Here is a 26,283-nt window from a genome sequence, read left to right on the forward strand (position 1 = left end):
AAATTTCAAACTTTAGATTCTAGTCCTCGTGTATCCTCCGAATGCAATCAGGGGAAACTGATAGAATGAGCCTGCATCAGTATCAGTCACAATTAAACACAATTGTGTGTTATTCCCAGGCTGTGCCCTGCTCCCCTCATAATGAGTTGCTGGCACTGCTGGAGCCACGCGTCTGCTGGAGTGTGAAAGTTCAGTCACAAAGCAGCCATAAAACTCAGGCTTCATTATTTCTGTTCACCCCTTTGACTTGGCCCTCAAAACCTCGCTGGTCCTGATCACTTTCCACCAGGCTGTCAAGAGGAGGGCAGCGGAAGAAGGGCATATGGGGTGCACTGGTCAACAGATTGCTGCTCTTCCGTGCTCCCTGCATGACACCAGATGCCCCAGTTCTGTGCCATACTATCCTTGACATCAGCCTTTAATATCTTAGTACTTTCTCTCCCCCACACATGTGCCCTTACCTCTCTTCACTGTCTGATTTAAAGCCCCCGATACTTAGTCTATTAAAGTGCTGAAAACTGACGATGTACTTACATAGCTGGAGTTAAAATGTCTGGAAAAACTCATTTCCATGTGTGTTTCTTTATGGGTCCAACTGCATCAAAAGTTTAGTTCTGAGACACATTTTTTACCACTTTCTAAAACATTACATGTTTTCACACTCAGGGCCTGCCAGCACAAAACTCCTGCCAAGGTCTCATCTTTAATAGATCTGCTCGGCTGCAGTATCGTAACATGTTCAAAATTAAAACCAGTTACACCTGAAGGGACAACTTGTAAGCGATGTTTGAACTTTCTGTGCAGGCCAGAGCTAGGAGATTAATGTTGAAGGCTGTGTATCTCCTGCCTGGTCTAACACTGTTTTATCACATTTTCCTGCCCTCTTGGTTAACAATTGCTCCCCAGTCTGCTTCTGGTAGATAAAAAACCTATAGTATGTGAAGACTTTGGTAGAGTACAGTTACTGAATCATATTGCACAGTTAGCACTTTTGGCTAAAAGTTTGAAAAACTGCTATAAAAAAAATTGAAGGTCTATAAGAAAACAGTGGATATGCTGTAAAATGCAGTCATTATTAAGCATAAAATAAAACTGCATTGTTATTTCAGTCAAAACAGGCATTTTCAACTAAAGTCTTCACTTAACTGATACCACTACACTTGCACGTCCTTTCTCTCTTTATATGAGCAATATGAGACCTGGAACATCTGCCTAATGAGATGCACAGCTCTTATTATTCTCCTGAGCACAGACATTAAGCTATACTTCCAATTAAGGTCGCGCTGTTGTTAAGGCAGACAGGGAGAATCCCAGATTTCAGTATATAAGGAGTTTTGTCACGCTTGTAAATGAGGTACAGAGCAGACAGACTGAGCAGAATCCCCAGAGTGAACATTGGCGAAGCTGCTAGTGCCTACTGGCTGCTGGTCACAAAGCATGTGGGAACCTAATGCAGCACAAACTGCTGTCACAGTCGAACAGATGACAAGCTGTATGACAGACCAGGTTTATCTCAGTCAGCACCCTGACGGACAAGCAAAAATATCTCCATGTGGGTTTTCTGCTGAGCCAAACCACAACTGAATCACACATAGACAGTCTTTTTATTCAGCCTGCGTGATCCCACACGAGCTGGAGTGGAATCCGGGATGTGGTGTCAGTCAAACACCAGAGGGTGCAAGATTGCAAATCAAAGGCAATACCTCTGTGGATAACTCATCCTGAAGGCATCCCCGTGAGAGGAGTTTTGGCGAACCATGCAGAACTGAATTTGAAGAGAGAGAGAGGTCTTACATTTGCCAGCAGAGCCACAGGCTTTTCATTCAGCCAAATCATAGAATCAATAATGTGTACAAGGTCCAATGGGAAACAATTAACAGTGGGAATACAGCCACTGAGAAAACTTTTAGATAGACACTCTTCCTTAAACACTGTTTCCTGCAATATATGACAGCTCCTAGTGGAAGAACCTCACAAAAACTAAGCCTGTTTTGTGCCTTCTACCATTTTGACTTAGAATTTACACTAAATAGAAGCAATTGCTTATTTACCTGCACACAAACAAACTGGCCCCCTTTCCTCAATGAAGTGCACACAAAATCAGACAATTTGAACTGTATTGATCGAGTTTGCACACTACAAAAGCAAGTCACGCCAAACACAATTACTTAGTCTGCACAGCCATGCACCACAACTGGGTTGCGCAGAATCCAGGCGGCGCTCAGAATTCATAAATTAGGCTCAGGAGACCTCCTTAACTCCATCTTCTGTGTCTTTGCGGCATCCAACAATAAATCACATGCAGGGGAATGAAGAAACCAATGCAGGCTGTTCAGGGATTCTGCTTGTAGATTTGCATACCTCCGGGCACCCACCCTACTCCACCCCATCCCTTAATACTGGCCAGTAATGTTTATTGCACACAAAACATTGGAGAAGGCATCAACGAAATAACTACCAACATATAAAAGGGAGAGATGTATCGGCAGTCACATACAGCCCTCGATATAAACAAAAGCTTCCTGATTTTAAGGATTCACAATAACAGGTTGCAAGGGACATCTGCAGATAACCCACATATGCATTATCTTGTCAATATTTCCCCTTCCCTTCATTAAAAATGAAAGTCATCATTAGAGCAGACTGCTAACTTTAGCATAGTTTGAATAAATGGTAACCAAACTGCTGTAGTAATGACATCAAGACTGATCCGTATCTAAGGCTGTCTTTCATGAACTTCAGTGCTCTAACTCACTGCACCAGAATTATGATTTTTAGTTTCTTATCCCCCCCCACAAAAAAACCCCCACAAAAAAAACAGTAGGTGGTAGGACACCATATGGAACAGGGCAGTTCTTTTTGCCCTCGAGGCTATTACCAGACAATGCAGCAAAAGCCTTAGTGAAATGAAAGGCTGCTTTAGCCTCTACTGCTGCAAGGCTGCCCTGTCTTCTTTTCATGCTCCCCATCACACGCACGAAAATTACTGTACAAAAGGTTGCTGTACAAGGGAGCTTTTCCTCAGCGTGTCCAGCCACTCAAAGTGGCCAAGCTCCTGCCTTAGGAAATAAGCAGCATCAGTAGAAACACATGTGGGAGAGCTACGGGTGAGATATAGAGTTACAGTACAAATAAAAAAAACGAACATGCCATTTTTTAGCAAGCTCTAAAGGGATACCAGCAAATGATATACACGTAATAGGTTCAGTGTAAGAGCTCCCAGTGTCATGCTGGCACTTAACCAGCGTTAAGGATAAAAAATATTGCTGTCACTGCTAGTTGCATTCCTTAATGGCAGGGATTTACTGAACCACAAACAAAGCGCTGTGTTTTTCTGACACAAATATGCTTTATTTTGTTGATGATTGTCACATTAAGTGGAATCCACAATCCACTTTGTACATTCTCTATCTAATATTTTGACACACCAACACACGACACAAGTCATTTTCACTTTTTTCTTTTCTGGTCCAAAGGCCAAGAGACAGGTGGTGCCTCGTGAGGCTGTAGATTGCAGTCTTGTAATACTAGGCTTTATATAGTGTCAATAGTATTTGAACTTCGCTGACTTGAGACAGGTGAGAGTCTATAACCCAGTGAAGCAGCAACAAACCCTCTTATTGAAAATGAACAAATATTATTGTCTCATTAATTGCTTCGCATATTGATTGGAGACTGCACTGAGATGCTGTGTCACTTGCAGCTAATGGAATATTTATAAGCCTCACAGCCGTTTGTGGCCCTCTGAAAGAGACAAAAGTGCAGAAGGATTATAATAAAAGATTCTTTTAGACTATGATTTCATTAATACTTCCTCTCATCAGCTTGTAAGTAAAATACTTAAATATTAGTGTGTCATTTAATGCCAGACATCTCTGTGATCTGTATCACAAATAGGCTACGTACTAATTAGATATAATTAGACTACTCAATCTAGTCTCTTGAACACTTTCACCTTCAGGGTAGCCCTGTTCTAATGACCACTTGATTGAAACCCTTTCCCAAGAAGAGTGACAGTTTGACCTGTTCATTATTTGACTTGCCAAGATTTAAAAATGGACTCTGCTGAAGAGCAGCCAATAAAAATTCCTGAATAATTCAAGATTTATTTTTTAATTTAAGGGTTAAATTCAGAGTTTACAAATGATGCCACCTAACTTACGTGTATTTTCAATTTTACATTAAACCATTTATAATGCAACCACACTTACACACCATCGGTGAATGAAAGGCAGAAATGAATCTTGCAGATCACATCCTGTGCAATAACATTACATGTAAATGCATATCAGTGAGCTCACAAGTTGTTTAGAGGCAAAACTGTCTACTCATGAAAATACATGAATGTTACATTTGAATAGGGAATCTGTATGGAATCAGAATTACAGATATTATGGAGTATGTGCCATAACTAGCAAGGGTTTAAAGTGTAAAAAGAAGATATTGGCTCATAATCTTTGCTCATTGACAACACATCTATGCAGCAGAGGGCTGATCAATCATACAGCGCAGCCTGCCTCTTTATCACTGTGCAGGTCCACGCTGGAGGGGACAGTCTCTTAGAACAAATTCTCACGTCTGACTGTTGGAGGAATGGGCATTGTTTCTGGTGCAGATATTTTGCTGAAAAAGTCTGCATGGGACAGAAAGACAATGTAGGAGTGACAACGACCGGACGTTAGCCCAGCCTGCACCGCAGTGCACAGAGTCAAGCCTGTCCAGGTGATGGATATTAACGAAGAAAAGTGTGAACGGGCGAAAAGGCAAAAACACCAATTCCTCACTGCACATCACAAAACACCCCCTTCTCTCACACACATACACGTGCTCTGAATCTAAAAAGAAAGAAAAAAAAAGTGCGGACAAAACAAAAGAAAATGCACACATACCAGATCCGTGGTCATATTTTGTTGAGTTGTTGCAATCATTGTTATCCGCTGCAAGCTCTGCTCTGCCTCTGTAGCCTCAAAACTCGCCGAGCTGCTGCACTGTTGTCTTGCGGAGCCTTTTCTGTATCCTCTGCTTCTTGCAAGTTTGTCCTCGGTGGGCTGGTGGTCCCCCTCCCCACACTCAACCAACCCACTCCCTCTAAACGTCTCTCTCCGCCTCAGTTTCTCTCTGGTTGGGTGCCTTTCGTTCATTCACTCATCTGTTTTTAGGCTATTAATCATGATAAAACATTGTTGGGCATGTAAATACAACCGTAGGCGACTCCAGCTGTTCAGCTTTTCCAGTCCCCCTTTAAAATGCGTAATTATAAAACAATAAAACATGTTGGAGGTGATATAAGCCAGATTAACGTAAAAGCACAGGTAAAGGTTAGTGCTATAATTTAATAGCGTGACTATTGCCTCTATAAGTAAATTAAAGCGCAGTGAACGCCTATTTTAATATAAGGAGAACCACAATAGGCAAGGACCTTTCTATAGACACATTTAGCCCATCTGTCATGACTTGATTAGCTCATACACAATTATGAATATAATATGGCCAGAGAAGAATAGTATTGCTTTAAAAGTATGATTGGAAAAGTTAAAAGTTAAGGATGTGTGTTTTAGGGGGTCGAACAGAACACATTTATTATGGAAAAAGGGAAACTATTTGCACTCCTGTCGAATAGAAACATACCCATATTATAAGGTGAAGATAGTTATTTTTATAGGTTTATTTAAAAAAATTTCAATAATAAATTATGCATAAAAATTAATAAACACAGTCTAAGCGAAAGCCCTTTGGGACGTTATGCTCTAAAAACATTAAAATATATAATTAATTTCAAGCAAAGCAATAATCAAAAATTGACACGGAAGAGTTTGATATACAGTGTAAAATTCTTAGCTGCCCTGCTGTGATCCTGGTTGTGCAGAAGGGTTCGTCCTGTTAAAAGGGAGTTGTTGTTTTTTTCTTTAAAGTGCTTGCACAAATTGGGCTGCCTGATTTGGGGGATTTTCTCCAGAAAGCTATAGGGTCTTTACTTTACGGTATAAAGCGCCTTGAGGCGACTCTTGTCGCGAACTGGTGCTATATTAAAAACAAAACTTTAACTGAATTATGACCTCTGTTGGACACAAACAGGTTAAGGATGGTAATTATAGTTTTTGGTGTATCCGTGGCCCTGCAGATTCTGGCCATATTACTTGCTGGCATGAGCAGTATATGTTTTATAGAGTGTCTGTGTTTTGACAGCCGCAGCATAACGGCATTAACAGTCCAAACTCGGAAGTCGTTATTTTTCCACTTACGTGCTCTTGGGAAAAAACACGGGTCTCTATTTTTGAAAGATATGACCGGAAGTATTACTTTTTATTCTCATTTCTTCTTTGTTATAAATTTATTCGCTTATTTGATTGCTAAATATTAAATGTATTATCATTAGGGTTAACACTGGATCAGTTCTACCCATTCTGACGCAAATCTACTCGCTTACCTGTGAAGCGACTGGCCGTTACGGGGGTTTTACTTTGAAAATACAAACACGGAAGTTGCATCTATTTTTTGCGTTCACACCCGAGCCGTCTTCATCTCTCATTGGGTAGCGGTGAAATTTGAAATGCAACCCGCTCAGTGTGGCAGTAGCTGCCGAAGGATGTGGACAAAGGTTCGAAAAACTAACAGCTAAAAAAAAAAAAAGGAAACGGAAAAAGAGCAGTGTGGTGGCTAAATATCACCGAAAGGCTTTTTTGTACAACGCCTCTCCAGGTATGTAGGTAACTGTTGCTTTCTGAATTTTGCAAATGGAGGAGATACACCACCTAAACTCAGAGCCATCGTAAACGCCATGTTGTTTAGGCAGTGTGCGGTTAATAGAGCGTTTAGTCTTTCCTGGCGTCAGAAGAAAAGCAAAATAAGCCAGCGTGTTCAACATAACGGCAAACACATATTTGCGTGAGCATACCAATACAGCAAGTTATCTGTTTTGGTTAAAATACTTGCAAAACTGAAAGGCGGCTAGCAAAAAATCTAGATAATCCACGGTATTCTGTGTGGTTGAACTTTAAAATGTAGTTCTTCTCAGAGGGCCTTAAATTGTAAGACACCATGGAGACTGCGGTGCTGAACCTCCAGAGCTTATATGAAAGGATGAGGACGCAAGTTGACCTTCTCAGTGAGAACATTGAACCCAGTGAGTATATCATGGCTACAGGTTCTGTTGTCTTTACCTTCTGTTAATTCACACAGGCACTTCAGGCCCCTATAGACTATACTAATGCTCCCATTTTTCCCCCTAGACTTTATTCAGATGGCACAAAACTTTGATGACTGCCGTCGCAAATGGCTAAAGACTGAGCATGAACTGGGGTCATGCAAAGAGATGCTGAGAAAAACGGAGACTGAGAGGGGAGCCTTGGAGGTCAAACTGAAGCATGCCCGCAACCAGGTAGACGTGGAGATACGGCGCAGACAAAAGGCTGAGGCAGACTGTGAGACACTGGTAGGAAGGATGACTAGACCCTCATTGCCAACCCTTCTTTGTTGTTGGTGTCAATTTAGGCTACAGTGTGATTTCAATTGACTCATTTTTGTGTCGTGCTTGGATTTCTATGATACAGGACCGTCAAATTCAGTTGATCCGGGACCTCTTGACCTGTGAGGGATCCAGTAACAGCATCCAGTTGAGTGCAGAACAGCGCTCAGCTCTGGCTTTCCTGAACACAAACTGTCAGGCAACAACCAACCTTAATACCAGCCGAAGGTAAGTAACTCAAGATGTTTTATGTTAAATTCAAGCTGTTTAATGTAAAGCTCTTATTTCTGATTACTGATTGTTTGATTTTAAGGTACTTTCTCTTACACATGGGTACATCTAAACATTTCAGCCTTTTTACTGAATTACTACTTAGAGTTTTGAATCAGCCATTAAGTTAGGTGGGACACATGTGAGTAAAAGAACAGCATTAGCTGATCTGATGCATATTTTCTGTTGCTCTTGATAGACTGATGACGATAGATGAATCAGGCTCCATCTTGTCAGATATCAGCTATGACAAAACAGATGACTCTCTTGTAAGTATTTCTCTTTTACAAGTTAGAACTTGAATGTATGGGGAAAAAAACCCTTTAATTTTGAAACCTTTTTTTTTTTTACTTTATTTTTATCACTTTGTTTCAAAGGAGCAGACATAACAGAGCAAAATAAAACAGGTCACAAGGGGTAGGTAATACAATAAAGCACACAGTTACTGTGTACTTTATTGTATTACTGCTTTACTGTGCTATTTTATTGTTTTTTGAACGTTATTTTTATCATTGCGTTTCAAAGAAGCAAACAGATTTCACAAGACAGAGCAGATCAAAACAGGTCACCTGGGGTAATACATGAAGCACACAGTGGCTAGTTAAGTACACGATAGTGATTGTTTTTTGAATTAATCCCAGGGGTCTACCCACGCACCTGTGGAAAATCAACAAAAGAAAATGAATGGAAGTCCAGACTAGTCCATCAAGTCCTTCCAGACCCCAGATCAAGCCAGATGTTCACGCATGAAAAAATCGATTATGATCAGTGCACAATGTTCAAAACTATGGTTACCACAGGAAGAATTGTCTAATATGATATAGTTATTATATAATTATCAGTCAATCTTCTCCTTATCTCATATATAACAGCCATTTTAATCAATACTTCTGAAATGTATCTCTACAAACTCTTTTCATTTCTTTTACAAGGCCAGCCACATTCTCAAATTTAGTGTCTTCAATTTATGATACTATCTCTGAGCAGTAAGATTGGACTGCTGGACATTTCCAAGATAGTGGTCAGCCAATTTATAATTACATTGTCAGGTCCATGAGAATTCTCTCCACTGGCTACGACTGGAGGTGCTGACATTTATTTCACATATATTTTAGCGATCCTCATTTGTTGGTGTTATATTTGCTTCCTTCTCCCATTTAACTTTGAAATATAAGGTGAAGTGTTTCCTGAGAAATTGCATACACTAATACATTGTAGATACCAGATTGTTGTGGATGTTGTCCCTGTCGGTATCAATGAAAATAATTGAAATCTGTTAATGACATGCTCGATCTTGACAGGATTGGGATTCCTCCACTGTGAGGACAGTGCGACTCAAGAAACGAGAAAAAAGGGTGTGTTACTTCTGCTCTTTCAAATTTGAGAAGTGATGACATTGTTTTATATGTAATGGAAACGAGAGTGTTAAAGTTCTGTTTTGATTTTAGCGCTCCTCGAGAAATCATGTTGATGGTCCTCCAGTTGCCTCCAAAAGGTCTCGATCAACAGGAAAAACTTCAGAGATGGTAGGTTATTTATTTAGCTCTGGGTATTGCTTTCATATATCATACATGATCTTAATCATTCATCATTTTTGTTAGCTTTGGCAACCAAATGCTGATGGCAGATTGCAGCCAAGTCTTGCAGCTCATTGCTGTGCCCTGATGTAGTTTGGCTGTATTTGGATATTCTGACTGTTCTTATGTGTTGTGACAGGGAAATGAGGCCATTGTGACAAAGACCACAGTGACTGTTCCTGCAAATGGAGGATCTGTTGAGGCGGTTTCTACCATTGAGACTGTTCCATACTGGACCCGCAGCAGGAGAAAGACTGGTAAGATGTCTGTTATGAGGTAGTATACAGCTAAAATATCTGTGGACGCTGCTTTTATATGTGGCTTATCTATGCTGGAGTTATATTCCAGCCTGCTCAAATGATTGTTCTTAGTTTCATCCAGCTAACTTTGTTCTTCAGTAAGTAAAATCATCTACTCGGCTAACAAGATAACAACATGGGGCTCTGTTGGGTTTTAGCAAAAGTAATAACACATAATTTAATGGAAAAACAATGTTGGATGTGTTGGAAAAAAAACTTCATTATGCAGTAGGAGTGATTCAGAACTGCACGATGAAGGTTTGTGCTATTTTACAAGCAGGTATTTATTTTCTATCTCTCCTGTTCAGCTGCTATGGAATGGGACTCTGAATCTGTCAAGTCTGAGGATGTCTTCAAGCAGCCTGCCAACCCTGAGCTAGAGATGAAAGCTGCGCCTAGTACTCCACAAAGCAATGGAGGTGTCCGCCTTCATGAGTTTGTCTCCAAAACTGTAAGAATGACATTAATGCGAAAGAACAGCACTGACTGAATGTAACTAGAAACGCACATTTTCCTTTCAGATCAAAGGAGTGTTCTCTTTATCTCCAAATTAAATATGTTTTGCCATTATACAGCAATAGCTGAAAAAGTAAAAGGGATATTTACTTATATATTTTAAGAATTGAATATGTTAAATTATTTATTTTTTTATTGACTTAATTTAGTGTTGCTATAGCAAGGGTGCACAATTAATTTCCCCAAGGGGCCACATGAGAGACTGGGGCTATTGTGGTGACCTCCACTAACATGCTTGTGAAAAGATAAAATTAATATTGAACAGAATTGAGTTCAGCTTATTGGTACGCCCCTCAACAATAGTCCCAGTTTCTCTTGCGGCCCCATGGGAAATAAATTACCCAGCCCTGCGCTTCAAAAAAAATGTTGGCATCCATATTGACAGTGTTGTTTGCTCATTTGTATCGCTATTAAACAAAGTGTCTCTGCTTCTTTAGCTGCATATATATGGTAGATAACTTCACAGTCTCTTGTGGAATGTCTTTATAGGTCATTAAGCCTGAATCCTGTGTGCCCTGCGGAAAGAGGATCAAGTTTGGCAAGATTTCACTGAAGTGCAGGGACTGCAGGGTGGTCTCGCACCCCGAGTGTCGTGAGCGCTGCCCTCTACCATGCATCCCCAACCTGGGTGGCACACCAGTCAAAATTGGGGAGGTATGTAATACAATTTTTACTCTTCATGTGCAGGTGGATCCACTGAAATTTAATCACAGTTCTGGCTGCTTAACCCATATCCTGTCTTTGTTTTTGTTTTGTTTTTTCAGGGTGTTCTCGCAGACTACGTCCCAGACACATCACCCATGATCCCTCCCATTGTGGTCCACTGTATCAGTGAGATCGAGCAAAGGGGACTGCATGAAGTGAGTGCTATTTCACTGTCCTAATATTATGCAGAAATGTGAAGAACAGTAAAGCCTCAAGCCCCAGTAGTTATTTTTAATGTCTTCCCCTTAAGCTGAGACAGAGCTGTAACTAAGATTTTACAATCTGTTACTGGGAGCTTAAGTTTGTAATTGGGCTATGGAAAGGCTCCAGATCTGCTGATTGCTGTTTGACTTTGATGCCATCTCTTCTTTCTGGGTTGTTTATTTAGCACTTGTCTTACTTGCCTTTTTTGTGCATAACTCAATTTCATGTGAAAATTGTTGAGTTTTCCTACCCGAGTTTCTTGCCTTTTCTGTTCTTATTAGATATCCTTTATCTTAACAAGATGAGTTGTGGACTCATCAAACCCTCTTATTTGCAGAAATTTTGCTAAAATTAATGTTGAAATGGAGCTAAAGTCTGACTGACTGACAGATCTGCTGATGCAAGCTGATTAAGCTGTTTTGTTATTGTTCTCATTTAAATGCATTATTATTATTATTATTATTATTATTATTATTATTATTATTGCTTGTAGCTACTCTGTGTGATTTAATGTGCTATTCTTTGCTATTTATCAGTAAATATTTAGTTGAACCATTTCTATGAAAGGGTGAAAGAGGAAGGCAGAAAATTAAGGGAATCAGAGCTAGCAAATGTCCTGGGGATGTTGTCTTTTGGATATTGGATTTTTTTTTATTCGCATAGTACTAAATCACAGCAATAACAGAGTTAAGACAAAAGATAAAGACCCTACAATAATAGAGAGAAATCCCCAACAATTGGACATTGCCTTATAAATAAGCACTTGGCAACAGTGGGATGAAAAACTCCCTTTTAACAGGATGAAACCTCAGGCAGAATCATGGATTGGGAGGGGCATCCATCTGACACGAGCAGTTGGGAGTGATGGGGGAAGACAGGATAACTAAGGGAGAGTTCAATCACCTGATCCAGCCCAAACTATCAGCTCTATCAAAAAAAAATTAAGCCTAATTCAGACTGGAAGCTTTTCCATAGAAGAGGGGCCTGGAAGGCTTTTCCTCCCAGCGCGAGGAACCATAACAGCCTACAGTATAAGAGTGAAGTGCTCTGTTGGGCTTATATGGTAGTATGAGGTGTCTAAGATAAGATGGGGCCTTAATATTCCAGACCTCTTGTTTCTGGATTTTAGTACCTTGCTGCAGAGGTTCCCCTTCATATCAAACAGTACGTTACAGATAACAGCTACAGTAATTTTCCATAGAAACAATATCAGTATAATTCAGATAAAAAAAAAATGTTTTTTCCCCTTACTCAGGCTGGACTGTACCGTCTTTCTGGTGCTGAGCGCACTGTGAAGGAGCTGAAGGAAAAGTTTCTCCGTAGCAAAACTGTTCCTGTGCTCAGTAAGGTGGATGATATCCATGCCGTCACTGGCCTCCTCAAGGACTTTTTGAGGAACCTTAAGGAGCCTCTTCTCACCTTCCGCCTCAACCGTTCCTTCATGGACGCAGCTGGTAAGAGTGTGTTTACTAGTCTAGGGTTTTGGCACAAAGCAATGTCTATTTGAAATAACTGCAGTGTTGAAAGTTAAGCAATTTATCCAACACATGATTAAATACAGGTTTCATAAGTGCTTTTGCTTTACATTTGTGATTTGTTTTGATGAGCGATGAAAACCTCTGGTGGGAATTTGCCTGGAACAAAAACAAAGGATCGATCTCTAAGTCTGTTAGCATTTTTAGTGTTTGTTTTCTACTGTAGTCAGATGCATTTTCCTTCTAGCCGCTAATAAATCCACAGAAGTCACAACACCCTATTTCTTGGTCTGTACTGAAAAAATGTGTTTTCCTTGTTTTCCCACAGAGATTTCAGATGACGACAACAGCATAGCTCTGATGTACCAAACCATTGGTGACCTGCCACAGCCCAACAGAGACACGCTGGCTTTCGTAATCCTTCACCTTCAGAGGTTTGCACCTACTCTTCTCTCACCGCATAAGTCATATATACATCATGTAAAAGAAAGAAAGTTTATTCTCTCTAAAAAGAACATAGCAGCGCAGTTTTGGTTTGCGAAGTTGCATCTTAACATCATCTGTCTTTATGGCAGATGAGACCAAAGTTTTTGGCCATGATGCACGGCATCACATTTGGTGAAACCCAAACAGAACAAATTATGTCAGCACAAATACATCATGAAGCACTGTGGGTGATGTCTGATGATTTAGACTCGTTTTGGACACCTTGCCAGCATGGAGTGGAGCATAAACTCCTCTTTATACCAAAGTTATTCCAGAGTCAAATGTTATGCATTCTGCCCCACAGCTAAAGCTTGGGCCAAATTGATTAATACAACAACAACAAAAAAAATCTAAAATGAATGGCTGAAAAATAAGAATCAAGGTGTTGCAATGGGCCAGTCAAAGTCCAGATTTGAACCAAAATGAAATGGTGTGGCATGACGTTGAGAGCTGCGGATAAATGAATGCCCCACAAACCTCAATGAACTGAAGCAGCACTGTAAGAAGTTGGCCAGAATTCCTCCACAATAGTGTGAGAGCCTGATAAAAGTTATTACTTCTAAGTTATTGCTGCTAAAAGTGATTCTACAAGATATTGAATTATGGAGTATACTTAGTATTTCACAGGCTTTCAGAGTCCTGTGGTAAATTTCCTTTTCAAGCGACTGTATTTGTGCTTTGGTAGATACATTTTAACTCTAGTCTCTTTGTACCTCACCTTTATAGAATATCGATATGCATTCTCTAATTCTAATATCGGTCGAGCTACGTCTAGGAAAAAAAGTGCAGAATTGCATAAACAACCTGAACTTTTTACTTTATATTTATTTCTGCTGTTAAACTTAAAATGAACTTTTTTTTAAAGGATGCTCTTGTTTTTACTTTTTATTATATTTATTCAAAAACCGGTGGATGCTCATTTTTTAAAATGTTTCAAATCAGCACATGTACTATTGTACCTGTGAGCCAAAAGCGCTGTTTGAGTTTTCTAAACTAAGTCAAAAGGCTTAAAGGCAGAGAGGGGCTGCTCCAAGGACTGTATACTATAAATGATTATTTTAAGCAGTGAATGATGCAAAACAACTTTCTGCAGGCACCAAATTAACATTTTGGAGCTGGACATGGGCATTATAGGCCCTCTTTAAAATATCAGTGTAATCTCTCGGGAGTTATTTTCATATATATATTTCATATGTCGTTGATTATACATCAGCTGGTCAGTACTGAATCTAATCAATTCTTTCAGAGTTGCTGACAGTTTGGACACCAAGATGGACATCAGTAACCTGTCCCGAGTTTTTGGTCCAACAATTGTGGGACACGCAGTTCCCAATCCTGACCCTATGACAATCCTACAGGATACCAAACGACAGCCTAAGGTAAGCTTGGAAGATGAGACGCAGCTCTTGCATACCTGTCCTAGTGTGCACTTGTTGAGCGCCTGCTGCAAAAATAAACTAAAGAAGAGCAGCGGATGCCTCTCTTTAAGGTGTAGTTGCACACACTTTACAACTGCACAGTTTCCTTTGCCTTAAACTGAAGCAATCTTAAATGCTGAGAACAGCTCTTCATCTTTTTCAATTACTCTTGGATTATTTATAACTGATTCTCTGACAAAAGTGACCATAATAAACCAAGTCTGTGGCAAACACAATTGGCTCATTTTAATGTGTTCGCTGCAGGCATCAACAAAACGTGTAATTTGCCCAGGGGTAGCCAGACTTCTTGCAGCTGTTCCCTTCATTACACTTGTGGTTAGTCTCCTTCCACATTTGCTGGTTGAATACCTTTAATGTGAAATACCAAGTTGATGAAATCACAAATTTATCTCAATGACACAAAATGACATGCAGGTTTCCTGTGAATCCCTGTGAGCTGTTATTATATAGAGATGTACCCCCACAATGTAAAGATTGTTTAATAGTTAGTGCTGGAAAAGAATGCATAAATAATTTTTAAGATGTCTTAAATCTCACAGATTATAAATGCATTATACTTTCACTAGAATTTGCAGCAAAAGCTGCCATTTCTTATACATTTACTTCTAATATTTATAACATATTAAAGTGTTTGTTTGTTTGTTTGTTTTTTAAAAAAAATCTTAATTCTGATGCATTTTGCTATTTATCAGGATGACAGTGTCTGGCAACAGATTTAATATACATTATGTGGAATGGCTAAATCTAGGAGACTGAGCACACACAACAGCTGGAGGCCACAAAAAATCTTACAGTGTAATATTGCACAGAAGAAGAGCATAACACCATTATTTTTTTTTCTATTTTTTCTTTTTTTTCTTTTCTTTTTTTAGTAACTCCCCTCAATCTTGCTTAAGGCAAACCTAACTAGCGTAGCACGGGCGGAAGTGGATTAGGCAATACTCTGAAATAACCCTGATCTTTTTCCATTTTTTACTAATCCCTTTCTGTTCAGGTTGTGGAGCGTCTGTTGGCTCTGCCAGTGGATTTCTGGGCCCAGTTTGTGATGGCAGCAGAACACGAGCAGCCGAACTTGGAGCATTTGATCATTGAAAATGCAAACTGCTACGCCACCCCTGAGAGAGCTGGAGGTTTGTTAAAACTTTTTGTTATTGCCGTATGAGTGTGGGCGCAGTCGTTTCAACAGCCTGACATTTCATGGGAGGCTGAGATTGTAAATGTTAACTGTTTGTGATATTTCAGTGAGCATACTGGGACCTCTGACCACTCCGGAGTACCAGCTCAATAAAACCCCCTCCTCCAGCTCTCTGTCTCAGCGCATGAAGTCCTCTCTGACACCCAGGTAATCACATGAGCACAGTCCTCCCGGCCCTGCTGGCATTATAATCAATGATCTCATGATTAATTGAGAAGATAAAGCTACAAAGTGTTTTCTCTCCTAATTTACATAAATGCTGACTTCTTCTGACTTTCATATAACTTAATCTACTGTGTAATATCTCATTATCAATCATCAGCTCTGTTTTATTGACTATAGCTCCTAATTAATAATTCCATCATGTTTTTTTTAAAAAAAATTTATGTATGCTGTTTGTTGCAGATTTGGGTCAAAGAGCAAATCGGCAGTGGGATTTTCTCGCCAAGGAAAGTTCTTTTCTTCTCCGCTCCTCAAATAATATCAAAGCAGCTGCATTTAATCCTTTATTCTTACTGCAATAACAGCGACTAGTTTGTTTTATGAATAACATTTAATTGCATCTATAAACACCTCCAATGTAGTCTTCCTCTGCATTCTTAAAAATTCTGTTTCTGAATGTTAGTTTTTATTGTTTTGTTTTTTTTGTTTTGTTTTTAACATTTGTAAAATGGGAATTTTTTTTTAAAACAACTAGTTTTTTCTGTCTGTGCACACTTGTGTCTTTAGGACTGTTGCTCCTAATAAATGTCCAGTGTGGCATTCTCATTTCAGATGACAACACACGAAAATGCACTGTCTATTCACTCTTAGATAAGTGTGCTCATAGATGAAAATATGTACTGTATATGAACAGTTTTATTGTGACCCGCTTCTAAATGTAATTGTTTCCCTTTAATAGTTTTTCAGCTCATGTGTCACTCAGAAGTTGAGAAACTTATTTTTTTTATTATTATTTTTTTGGTATTTCATTCTAGGTTGTAGTTGATTGTGTGGCTGATGTTTGTATTTCATTTGTTTTTATTTTAATTTGAATTGTCCCACAGTATTTTGTTTAGTGAATATAATTTAGAAGTGTGCATGCCTTTTTCCTTCTTGTTTAATAACAAACTGTAGTAATAAGAACTCAACTTTCAACCAGATCTACTTGGTCATCGTCTACAAGCTTCACTAGGTGTGGATCGTTTTAGTAAATGTCAATGATCTCATTGTCATTGAAAGGCAACAAAGCTTTTACCAGGAGTTTTGGTCACTGGTTTGTGCTGCAGGCTGTAGCCTCTGCTGCACCAGACCCTCTGGTGTTTATTGATCTGTGTAATATTTGTACTGTGGGAGGTTGCTTATAAGCAGTCCTGCACAAAAGGCAATTACAGTGGGCTATTAGCCTGTTGAATTACTGGGGCATTATTTGATAAACTATAATCACGCAGTTTGAACAAAAATACACTATCTGAATTTCATATAAAATACATTTACAAAAATGTCTCCTGTCCTGTGACTGTTTTGTGTAGCTTCTTTACATTTTGAAAATTAATCAGTAAATGAGGGTGCAATCCCATTTAGTCTACTTTAATATCATTATGTGGGATCATCCTGAAGGGAGGGCTAAAGCTGGTTGAGTATGTGATCCATATTCTCGAAAGCCACTGGAGAGGCTTGTGCTCACATCGTTAGGATGATTAGGTGTACTAAGAGCCAATTTATTTATTTAAATTTTGTATTGGTGGCACGGTGGTTAGCACTGTTGCCTCACAGCAAGAAGGTCCTGAGTTCAATTCCACCGTCAGGCCGGGGTCTTTCTGTGTGGAGTTTGCATGTTCTCCCCGTGTTTGCGTGGGTTCTCGCCGGGTACTCCGGCTTCCTCCCACCGTCCAAAGACATGCAGCTTGTGGGGATAGGTTAATTGGATAATCCAAATTGCCACTAGGTGTGAATGTGAGTGTGAATGGTTGTCTGTCCCTGTGTGTTAGCCCTGCGACAGACTGGCGACCTGTCCAAGGTGTACCCTGCCTCTCGCCCTATGACAGCTGGGATAGGCTCCAGCGCCCCCCGCGACCCTGAAAAGGATAAGCGGAAGTGAATGGATGGATGGATGGAATTTTGTATTGTTGCAACCAATAATATTGCTAATGTGAGGACTCCATATTTGGATTTTAAGTCTTAAGAGAAACATCGGGAAACCTCAAGAAAAATTCTAACTCCTGTAACTGATACCACCTCCTGGTATTTCCACTTTGATGCCCATTATCATGTTTCACTCTTAATGCCAATAACGCCTGAATAGCTCAAAATTATTACCAGCACTCAAAGTAGAAACATTGAATGTAAAAACAGAGGTGACTTTATACTCAACAAAAATGTATATATTCAGATATTGATCAAAGCCCCAACAAAATATTTAATGTGACTTTTATGTAAATGGTGTATGTGAAAAATTTACATTTAAAAATCGCAGACACCAAAAGTAAATTACAAAAAACCTCACTCATTTTCAGTGATTTGAACGTGCGTAGCTTCTTTGTGAGAGGTAACTCTTGTTCAGTGTTCAAACATTATAAAAGTGACATCAAAATTTAGGGAGTGGCCACAGAAGGGGGGTATTTTTCACATAGTTCTGGAAGGCGGGGTCAGATCCCCACTTCCTCGTGGCCTGCTTCTCTAAGATGGGGATACCGCTAACGTAACGTAGCAGGAACCAGACGAATAGAGGGGAGACCACACTGAGATACTGGGAACCCTGCATTGCTGAGGAGGCTGAGAGCCAGAGACCTGACCACTGCAGGATTTCTCCAAAGTAGTTAGGATGTCTACTGTAAGCCCAGAGTCCACTCTGGATGAACTTCCCCTGGAGGTGAGAAAGTAAATTGGACAGTACAGTTACAACACTCGGTGAGTGAGACATTAATACAGTTTAGGGTTATCCTCACTTACAGCATTATCTGGGTCACGCTTGAAAACCCATTTCTGCTGGTCAGCAATAGCTTCTGTAGCAAAGCCAAGGCCCCAAATGGTCCAGCCAATGTAGTCCCTCGTTCCCAGAGGCACATTTCGCTTCTCACTGTTCAGCATGAGGGTGGGCAGGAGGGTCATAAATACCCACACAGCTGAAAGAATGGAGCAAAAAATGTATGATTTTCAAACAGCATAACCTTAATACTTCCATGAAATAAATGTGACTGTAACCAACAGCTCTTGCCTAGAATCAATACATATAAAGAGCCAGAAACTAGACAGTGATTTATTTGTGCAAAGTCTCCCTTCACTTGGGTGCAGTTGGTCAAGGACTCTGGTAACAAGAAAGAGGTGTTTACATTACTTCCAAGTACCTTGAACAGTCCAATACACAAAGAATGTCCCAGGGCTGTCTCTAACATTGTTAAACCTGCGATCATGACCGTCCTTCAAGATTCGCATGAAGAGGAATGTCCCCAGCCTGCAGAAAAAACATACTTAAAGTCTTTTCACATTAACCAAGCCATTATTCATTAACTTGAGTTACCTGGCTTTAAAGTCTCACATGCATTAGTTCCTCTGACCTCACCAATGACCCTCTAGGACTAAAATTACACAAAACTCTGATAAAAAAAACATATAACCTGCTCATATCTCTGTTTAGTTTTCTAGCGTAGCAGAGCGGTCAAGAGGTGTTTGGCACTTGGCATCAATACTGACTGCCTTACCTGAGTCCCCATGCTGTTACCAACCCTGTCTGCACCTTCTGCCGGGTATGACTGGCCCCTCCCCAGATACGACTCAGGTGTGCAAGTAGTATAAATGTGCCAGAGCCTGGAAAATTGTAGAGAGAGACAGAGTTGTAGAGTGAGGGTGGTTTGAAAGTGGGCACGGCTGGTGGCTGTACTTGTTGCAGACTAAGGTGTGTCCGATAAATCTTTTACTCAGGATACTGCAGACAATTGGTTCCAAAGTTCAAGGGTACAAATACACAAGAGAACAGCGCGGAGTTGGAAAACCAGAAGAAGACGAGTAAAAGAGAAGTGTCAAGGTGATTAATTTGGGATTTCTTTTTTTCTAATTCAGTCACTGGCGTGAACAGGTAAGCAACGTCAGTCTATATCTGACAAATGTTTGAGAACTAACTTTAGGCAGACTATGTTCATTTCTATACTTCCTTATTGATTGTGAGCTTACGTTTTTTTTTAATAGATAGATATCACAGGCAGATTCAAAGTCACACCAGGCTGCAACTAACATTTATTTTTTAATAATTTGTACATCTTAGTTATTTTCTCAGGTAGAAAGTTTGTAATGTGTGTTATTGATAATAATATGGGCTACATGATGCTGTATTAACCTGCACAAAATCCAATAACATTCAGTTCTTTCTGTAAACTAGCTTACTGACTCATTGGGTAATTCTGTCAGCTGTGCAGTAACAAAATGCAAAAATGATTAAATATGACACTAATATCCCCCTACAGCCATATGAAATGCTGTTAAGCTTTCTCTCTGTCTCTCTCTCTTTTAACCACTGCATGATTAAAGCTAATTACAAATTGTTTAATGGGGGCCCTTAAAAAGCGCCCTTTTTGATTCAACCCAGGATAGCTGTGCACGCCCCTGCTGACACATGCGCCTGTTAAGCCGAAGGAGGAGTTCCTTCCGCGCTGTTTCACAACAAAGCTGTTTTAGATAATGCAGGTTTTGTAATGATCAGTCTTCTTTAAGTGCAAAACACGCTTTTACAGATTAAATCAGTCTACACGGATCAGACATATCGACTGTTCCCCCTTTAGATGTATTTCGCTTTCAGTCGAGTTCGAGCACTTTTTAGTTGCAGTTCTTCACTGACAGACAAGCAAAGCTGCAAAAGCAGTCAGTACAGGGTCGTAAATTACTGTTTAGGAAACGGGTTTTCAGATTACCTGCCAAGTCATAAAACTTCTCGGTTTTGAAAGCCGCAGCCAGAGCCCAGCCAGCCCACTGGATGCCCAGGTCGGTGATGGCACATTTGGCCAGAACGCTCCCCATGATCATGTCCTGCAGCTCGGCGAGTAGCAAGGGAATCCGCGACTCTGTCATAAGACCACTCCTCCTACGCCAAAAGTAATAAAAACACTCCGTGTAGGCGAAAGTTCACCAATATCACACTGCTGGAAGTGGGTTGCCGCAGGGATTTCTGGGTATTGTCGTTCTAAGAGGTGATGTAAGCAAGTTCCATAAGCTGCTGCCCTGTATGGAAGACTCCGAGTGCCAAACAAGTTAAGTCAATGCATTAATAAATAATTAATTACATTTGACATAATAAATTAGTTATATACAATGTTAACTAGATATCAATTTAATTTATTTTAATCATTTCACAAGTTATTTATTTATTTCTGATTTCAATTAATAATGACGCAGTTAGTATGAATTAAATGCATTTATTTAATTCATTTTGTCACTTGAGGCCTTCTATAATCCCCCAGTGGAATCAGGGGCGTTTCCAGGATTTTTTCAAAAGGCCCAGAAAAGTCAAGAGTCCTCAGAGAGCACAACTTCCCCCGAAGGGTAACACTAAACACTAAAATGTTGAGTTTTATAATACGATGATGTCAACTTGTGACGACGCAGGGTGTCAGACTGGAAAAATGCGAAGTGCATTTTATTCTCTCCATGCCCTTTCATATTCAATACATTTCCTTGAGATTATTTTTCAAGGTCAACTTTGACCTTAAGTGCTAACAATGAAGGTGAAGGTAAAATACTAACCCTAGGTACTCATATCACCAAGGCCTAGTATATTGTTGTGAAGTTTGAAGATATTTTAAAAGTTTTTACTCATTTTCACGTTGCTTGTGACCTTGACACAATTTTCACCAACATTAAATCAGCTTGAGCTGTTATTGGTATTTACTGTCACAAAGAATTTAAACATTATATCTTGGAAACCGTGATACATTAATGTGTATGTGACTTAAATGCCGCTAATCTGGAGATTATTTTAATGACTTGTTGCTCTGTCTGCTGACACACAGACTCAGCTTTGTATTGGCCACTATTGTTTATTTGCAAAAACTGTTCGCACTTTAGCACTGTGGGTTTTTTTTCCAGTCGTGCACATTGTGACAACCCTGCACTGCCATGTGCAGGGTTAGATTTCTCAGTTGGTTTCCAGCTATTGTCTGTGCTTCCATCCTGCGTTGGTGCCAGCGTGCTGCTGCATAAGTAGAAAAGACTTATTAGTCCATGTGCAACAGCTGTCCCAGTCAGCCTCTCCTCTGCAGTGAACCTTGAACTTCCTGCTTCATCTCTCCCCCACAGCTGAGCCAAAACCAGAACCACACCCTGCCGCCACACATATATACAGTAGCTTTATTTATATGTGGCTCCTGCCAATGCAGCAAGGGTCCTGCAATTTAGTTTTAGGCACATGGTCAATGATCTGTTAAAACAAAAAATTGCAGAGGCACATCAGACTTGTACATAAGGCCATAAAAAGGAAGAATACATACAGTAATTTTAAAGAGTAATCTGCCAAGTGCCAAATAACAGTACTTCAGCTGTTTTGTGATTAAAAAAAAAAGAAGACAACGCATGAATGTTTAACTAATTGTCCCACACAATATAAAACATTGTGTCTTTGTTCCACATTTAGTCTGTTGATTTCTTGTTACTAATGCAAGTGTCATCAGTGTGTGTTGCCTACAAATACGGCTAGGAATTAAATGTATCCTGTATCATTCTATTAACTGTAGTTATGCACATTTTAAACCTGATTTTACCTATTTTATTCTCTTATATTAATACTATATTGGTGTGCATTAATTTCCTAACCTGTGATTTCCATCTTGTGTGTTTCCATCACTTGTAATCACTTGAATTGCATTTAATTTGTATGGAAGGTGCAACAAATTGAAATTAATACTGTGATATAACAGCCACAAAGGTAACAATGCTTTCAGGCAAAATATATTTGAACCAGACATTCTGCAGAAGTACACCTAGTAATTGTGATGTTGCAGGAAAGTGTTGTGATATTTTTTCTCTTTTTCCTCTTAGGAATAAACACAGACAAGACAAAATATGGCAGACAAGACAAGTCCGAGAGGCAATTCTGGTGACTTTGCTAAAAAAGTCCAAAGACAGCTGAGCAGAGGCAAAGAAAAGGTACATAGTCTGCAAGTTCCTGTTTCCCCTATGGCAAGAAAGACAAATTTATTGCCATTTAATTGCTGTTACTTTGAGATTTAGCTTTTTTCTGTGCTTTATCTGCAGGTAATGCAAAGGCTGGGAAAGTCAATGGAGACCAGAGATGACCTTTTTGAACATTGTCTCCAAAACTTTAGTGACCAGCAGGTAATCATCCCCCAGCATTGTTTTTATTATGGGAGTTGAAAAAGACTTTGAGCAGAAAGTTTTTCATATGTGTCTTAACACATTTTGCAGTATATGCAAACACAGGGTTATTGAGTAAAAGCAGTGAATCAAACATCATAAAAGTTAATAAAGGTAAGCAAGATAATCACGTGTATACTTATGCTTTATTTGCAGACTGATGGGAACCGAATATACAAGGACTTGAGGGTCTACGTTAATGCAGTTAGAGGTGAAAATAGTCTTTGTTTGAAGATGCTGTAGAACTGTAGATTTGTGCCCTCTGCAGGTCTCAAATAGTCGATTCTGCTTTATACAGACATGCGTGAAGCTTCAAGACGCCTTTCCCAGTCTCTGTTTGATGTTTATGAATCTGACTGGGCTGGAGAGGAAGATTTAGGAGCCATTGTTGAGGTCAGTGGTACTAAAAAAAAGACCTATTGCAGCACATTTTAATTCCACAAGTGCAAAAACAGCGAAATGCATGCATCACCAGGGGAACAAGACCCCACATTTTTTCCCCTTGTTATGCATAATTAATGCAATATTTATGCTGTACTTGTGATGCAGGGGGAGGACCTCCTGTGGAATGACTACGAGGTGAAGCTATTAGACCAGGCCGTGCGCACCATGGAGTCCTACGTGAGCCAATTCCCTGATGTTAGGGTAAGGCAAACAAGTATGCAAGCAAACATAAGTCAATATGCAGACAGACAAAGAGCCTGAGAGCAAATGCACAAAACTAAGTTAAGACAAACATGTACTATAATTCACTTACATATACATAGAGAATATGTATGACTCTGTTTTGCTCCATTGTAAAAACTGTAGGACAAAATTGCCAAGAGGGGAAGAAAGCTGGTTGACTACGACTCCTCCCTTCACCAGCTAGAGGCACTGCAGACTGCGAAAAAGAGGGATGATGTCAAGATAAGCAAGGTAATTAGAATAACATCAATATCTCTTTGTAATCAACCCTAATTTGTTATAACACATGCATTGAAATTGACTTGCTTTGTCATTCTGCAGGCAAAAGAAGAGATGAATACTGCCAAAGTTATCTATGAGGGGATCAATAACGATCTGAAAGAGGAGCTCCCAGTTCTCTTTGACAGGTCTGACAGTATATATTTATTCTGTCAGAATGAATATGAAGATTATTCAGTATTGCATATTATTCAAATATTCACTGAATTTGCAACAATTTATCTTTTTTTAAACATTACTTGTCAATGTTTGTCTCCTTTAGTCGTATTGGATGCTACGTAGCTGTCTTCTCAGCTGTGTCAAATTTACGAGACATCTTCCACAAGGAAATGAGTACGGTATGTTTGCTCCCTTATGTGTGACCCAATATTGATTGTCCTGAGTTTTTTGTTTTAACCATCCATCTTCTATTTTAGCTCAATCAAGATCTACAAAATGTGATAAAGGAGCTGCAGGCTCAGCATCCAGACAAAGCATTTGCTGTAAAGGGATTGTCCCGGTGAGAGTTTTTTAATTCTTAACTTTAAAGCTTGAAGGCAAATGAAAAACATTTTTAATTTCTCATTACAGTTTCAGAAAAATGTGGAAATTACCCGCCATAGTCACATCTTCTCCTAGAGTAATAATACAAGCAGCATTTTCTTTTAATTATTACTTTTGCAGATTCAGAAAGCATTTAATTGTGCTTTATGGCTAAATGCACTGTTGTTATAAAGCTTCATTCATTTATTCATTTGTTCCACCATATTCTGGCAATACTCCACAGTACTGAACTGCATTCTTATCTCCATGATTTGATCTTTCTCTATCTCACTCCCTCTCTCTCACTATATATTCCAGGTATGGCTCACTGAAAAGACGAAGTCTGATCTCTCCAAAGGCTTGGAAGGCCAGCTTTTCTGAGGTTCACAGGAGCTTCAGTCCTACAACGAGCCAGCGGTTTAGTTTCAGATCCCCGGAAAAACCTCGACACAGCACCTTGTCCAGAGAAGGCAGCATGCTTAGAGGGTCTTTAGTCGAGTCCAGGGAACTGGATGTAGGGTCGTACCAAAGTGAGGTCCACAGCCCTTCTGCACAGGAAGATGCTGTAGAGAGTGCATCAGGAAGTGAGCTGAAGTCGGGAGACAACAACAATCAAGTTGAAGGAGAAAAGGCTGTGAAAGAAGAAGAGCCCAAGCCGCCCGTAGAATCGGAAAATAAAGGAGATGGAAAAAAAGATCTACCAAGTGCAAGCAGCTCTGAACAAAATAACTCCTATGAATCAGATAGCTTGGAGCTCCAGCTGTCTGCAGCAGAGAATGGCCCACTGCACATTGAAGAGACGGACGACAGCCCGGCAACCCTTGAAACTCCAAAACTGAACAGACTGGAGAATGGTGACGCTTCTGGCTTGAATTCTGACGCCAAGGATCTGAGCATTCCTCAGAAGGTTTGTCACTCGAGTAGCACACATGTTGTGCAGCTGTCCTTTTTTTATGCATATTGTGTCATAACTCTCTTTTTTTTTGGGTGTGCTATGTAGGACGTCCCTGCAGAGAAAGAGATATCCTCGAACTCAAAAAACACAATGGTTTAAAGTTTTCATAATAAAACAAAAGGTTTGTGTGTTTCATTTTGTTCTACAAGATGCCATATTATTATTTCTCTTCTTTCTTTGTCTGCGTTTCTTCATTTGGCTCACTTTATCATCAACCTTTGAACGCCAGAACCAAACAGCGCCGAACTGACTGAAGTCAACAGCTGCAGAAGAAAGAAAAAAAGACAGGGCGACAGTTGCAACTGACAAGTTCAACTGTGATTTCACAACTGACGAACTGTTGCTGTTAGTTTTCTTATTTATCTTTTAAGGAAATCAACTTTACATATGTATTGGTGTCTTTGGGAAAACCTATATTTTCATAAACTCACTCACTGCATTATTAAAGCAAATACATTTTAAAATGAGGGATTTATACAACTAATGCTAGCAAAGACAGAAGCTCTACATAGGTTTACACTGCTAAAAAGATACTGACCACAGAATGGTTAATCTACACAGATATGATATGTTTCTGTCTCTGTGTAAACGTGAAGAGAATGCCACTCCACTCTTATTGTGGAACCAACAAGGAGGCGTTTTAATCATTTTAGCCTTTTAGTCTGTTTTATTATTTCTTTTTATTTGTTTTTGATTAGATTTGATTAATTATGCCTGCAGTGTGAGGACAAACTTTGTAATTCTGAAAAATAAACATAGTTCAAATTTTGTTTATACTAAAGCTGAATTTCTGACTTTTTAATTTTTGGGTTATTCGATGTATATGTGCACAGGATATAAGAACATTGTGTAAACGGCAATAAAAACTGGG

The 26,283-nt window shown here is 39.6% G+C and overlaps 4 protein-coding genes across 8 annotated transcripts in view; 2 read left to right on the forward strand and 2 right to left on the reverse strand.

Annotated features, from left to right (window-relative positions):
- Positions 1 to 6,463, reverse strand: part of LOC147305645 (inactive dipeptidyl peptidase 10) — a 26,741-nt gene extending 20,278 nt beyond the window's left edge. Inside the window, exon 1 of the mRNA XM_086278705.1 lies at positions 4,890 to 6,463. Within this exon, the coding sequence (XP_086134831.1) occupies positions 4,890 to 5,141 (252 nt within the window). The 5' untranslated portion in view covers positions 5,142 to 6,463. The remainder of the gene's footprint in view (positions 1 to 4,889) is intronic.
- racgap1 (Rac GTPase activating protein 1) lies at positions 6,291 to 16,773 on the forward strand. Of its 2 annotated transcripts, none has more exons than XM_086278707.1 (17): positions 6,291 to 6,699; positions 7,006 to 7,123; positions 7,230 to 7,432; positions 7,551 to 7,693; positions 7,935 to 8,004; positions 9,037 to 9,090; positions 9,184 to 9,261; positions 9,452 to 9,569; positions 9,920 to 10,062; positions 10,617 to 10,781; positions 10,892 to 10,987; positions 12,292 to 12,490; positions 12,840 to 12,945; positions 14,244 to 14,376; positions 15,431 to 15,566; positions 15,679 to 15,778; positions 16,037 to 16,773. In XM_086278707.1, exons 2-17 carry the CDS (start codon positions 7,039 to 7,041, stop codon positions 16,110 to 16,112), a joined length of 1,905 nt encoding a protein of 634 aa, XP_086134833.1. In that variant the 5' UTR covers positions 6,291 to 6,699; positions 7,006 to 7,038; the 3' UTR covers positions 16,113 to 16,773. The 2 variants fall into 2 exon arrangements, with proteins under 2 accessions (XP_086134833.1, XP_086134832.1); XM_086278706.1 differs by having other exon boundaries at positions 6,293 to 6,699; positions 7,016 to 7,123.
- Positions 16,774 to 18,005: 1,232 nt separating this feature from the next.
- On the reverse strand, positions 18,006 to 20,781 carry LOC147305647 (uncharacterized). Its single transcript, XM_086278713.1, has 5 exons — positions 20,515 to 20,781; positions 19,312 to 19,417; positions 18,958 to 19,064; positions 18,563 to 18,735; positions 18,006 to 18,476 (listed from the first exon to the last, which is right to left on the reverse strand). The coding sequence occupies exons 1-5, from the start codon at positions 20,669 to 20,671 to the stop codon at positions 18,198 to 18,200; spliced, it is 822 nt and encodes a 273-aa protein (XP_086134839.1). The 5' UTR covers positions 20,672 to 20,781; the 3' UTR covers positions 18,006 to 18,197.
- On the forward strand, positions 19,443 to 26,193 carry bin2a (bridging integrator 2a). Of its 4 annotated transcripts, none has more exons than XM_086278712.1 (13): positions 19,443 to 19,685; positions 22,634 to 22,741; positions 22,850 to 22,930; positions 23,126 to 23,180; positions 23,268 to 23,362; positions 23,519 to 23,614; positions 23,780 to 23,887; positions 23,978 to 24,063; positions 24,198 to 24,273; positions 24,352 to 24,434; positions 24,776 to 25,364; positions 25,458 to 25,533; positions 25,642 to 26,193. In XM_086278712.1, exons 2-12 carry the CDS (start codon positions 22,658 to 22,660, stop codon positions 25,509 to 25,511), a joined length of 1,407 nt encoding a protein of 468 aa, XP_086134838.1. In that variant the 5' UTR covers positions 19,443 to 19,685; positions 22,634 to 22,657; the 3' UTR covers positions 25,512 to 25,533; positions 25,642 to 26,193. The 4 variants fall into 4 exon arrangements, with proteins under 4 accessions (XP_086134838.1, XP_086134834.1, XP_086134835.1 ...); XM_086278708.1 differs by having other exon boundaries at positions 25,458 to 25,505; XM_086278709.1 differs by having other exon boundaries at positions 19,443 to 19,634; positions 25,458 to 25,505.
- Positions 26,194 to 26,283: the final 90 nt, after the last annotated feature.

Source organism: Aulonocara sp. 'chitande type north' Nkhata Bay, linkage group LG20 (genome assembly GCF_057382095.1).
Source record: "Aulonocara sp. 'chitande type north' Nkhata Bay isolate Kocher_YH1m ecotype deep benthic linkage group LG20, A_spYH_male_GT1.1, whole genome shotgun sequence".
Taxonomy (NCBI): domain Eukaryota; kingdom Metazoa; phylum Chordata; class Actinopteri; order Cichliformes; family Cichlidae; genus Aulonocara; species Aulonocara sp. 'chitande type north' Nkhata Bay.

Coding starts and splice junctions, on each gene's coding strand:
- racgap1 (XM_086278707.1), top strand. CDS start 7,039: ATGGAGACTGCGGTGCTGAACCTCCAGAGCTTATATGAAAGGATGAGG. Junction 15,567..15,678: donor CACCCCTGAGAGAGCTGGAG/GTTTGTTAAAAC, acceptor GTGATATTTCAG/TGAGCATACTGGGACCTCTG. Junction 15,779..16,036: donor AAGTCCTCTCTGACACCCAG/GTAATCACATGA, acceptor TGTTTGTTGCAG/ATTTGGGTCAAAGAGCAAAT.
- LOC147305647 (XM_086278713.1), bottom strand. CDS start 20,671: ATGACAGAGTCGCGGATTCCCTTGCTACTCGCCGAGCTGCAGGACATG. Junction 19,418..20,514: donor GAAGTTTTATGACTTGGCAG/GTAATCTGAAAA, acceptor ACAATTTTCCAG/GCTCTGGCACATTTATACTA. Junction 18,736..18,957: donor TGTGTATTGGACTGTTCAAG/GTACTTGGAAGT, acceptor CCATTCTTTCAG/CTGTGTGGGTATTTATGACC.
- bin2a (XM_086278708.1), top strand. CDS start 22,658: ATGGCAGACAAGACAAGTCCGAGAGGCAATTCTGGTGACTTTGCTAAA. Junction 23,363..23,518: donor ATTTAGGAGCCATTGTTGAG/GTCAGTGGTACT, acceptor CTTGTGATGCAG/GGGGAGGACCTCCTGTGGAA. Junction 23,888..23,977: donor ATGATGTCAAGATAAGCAAG/GTAATTAGAATA, acceptor GTCATTCTGCAG/GCAAAAGAAGAGATGAATAC.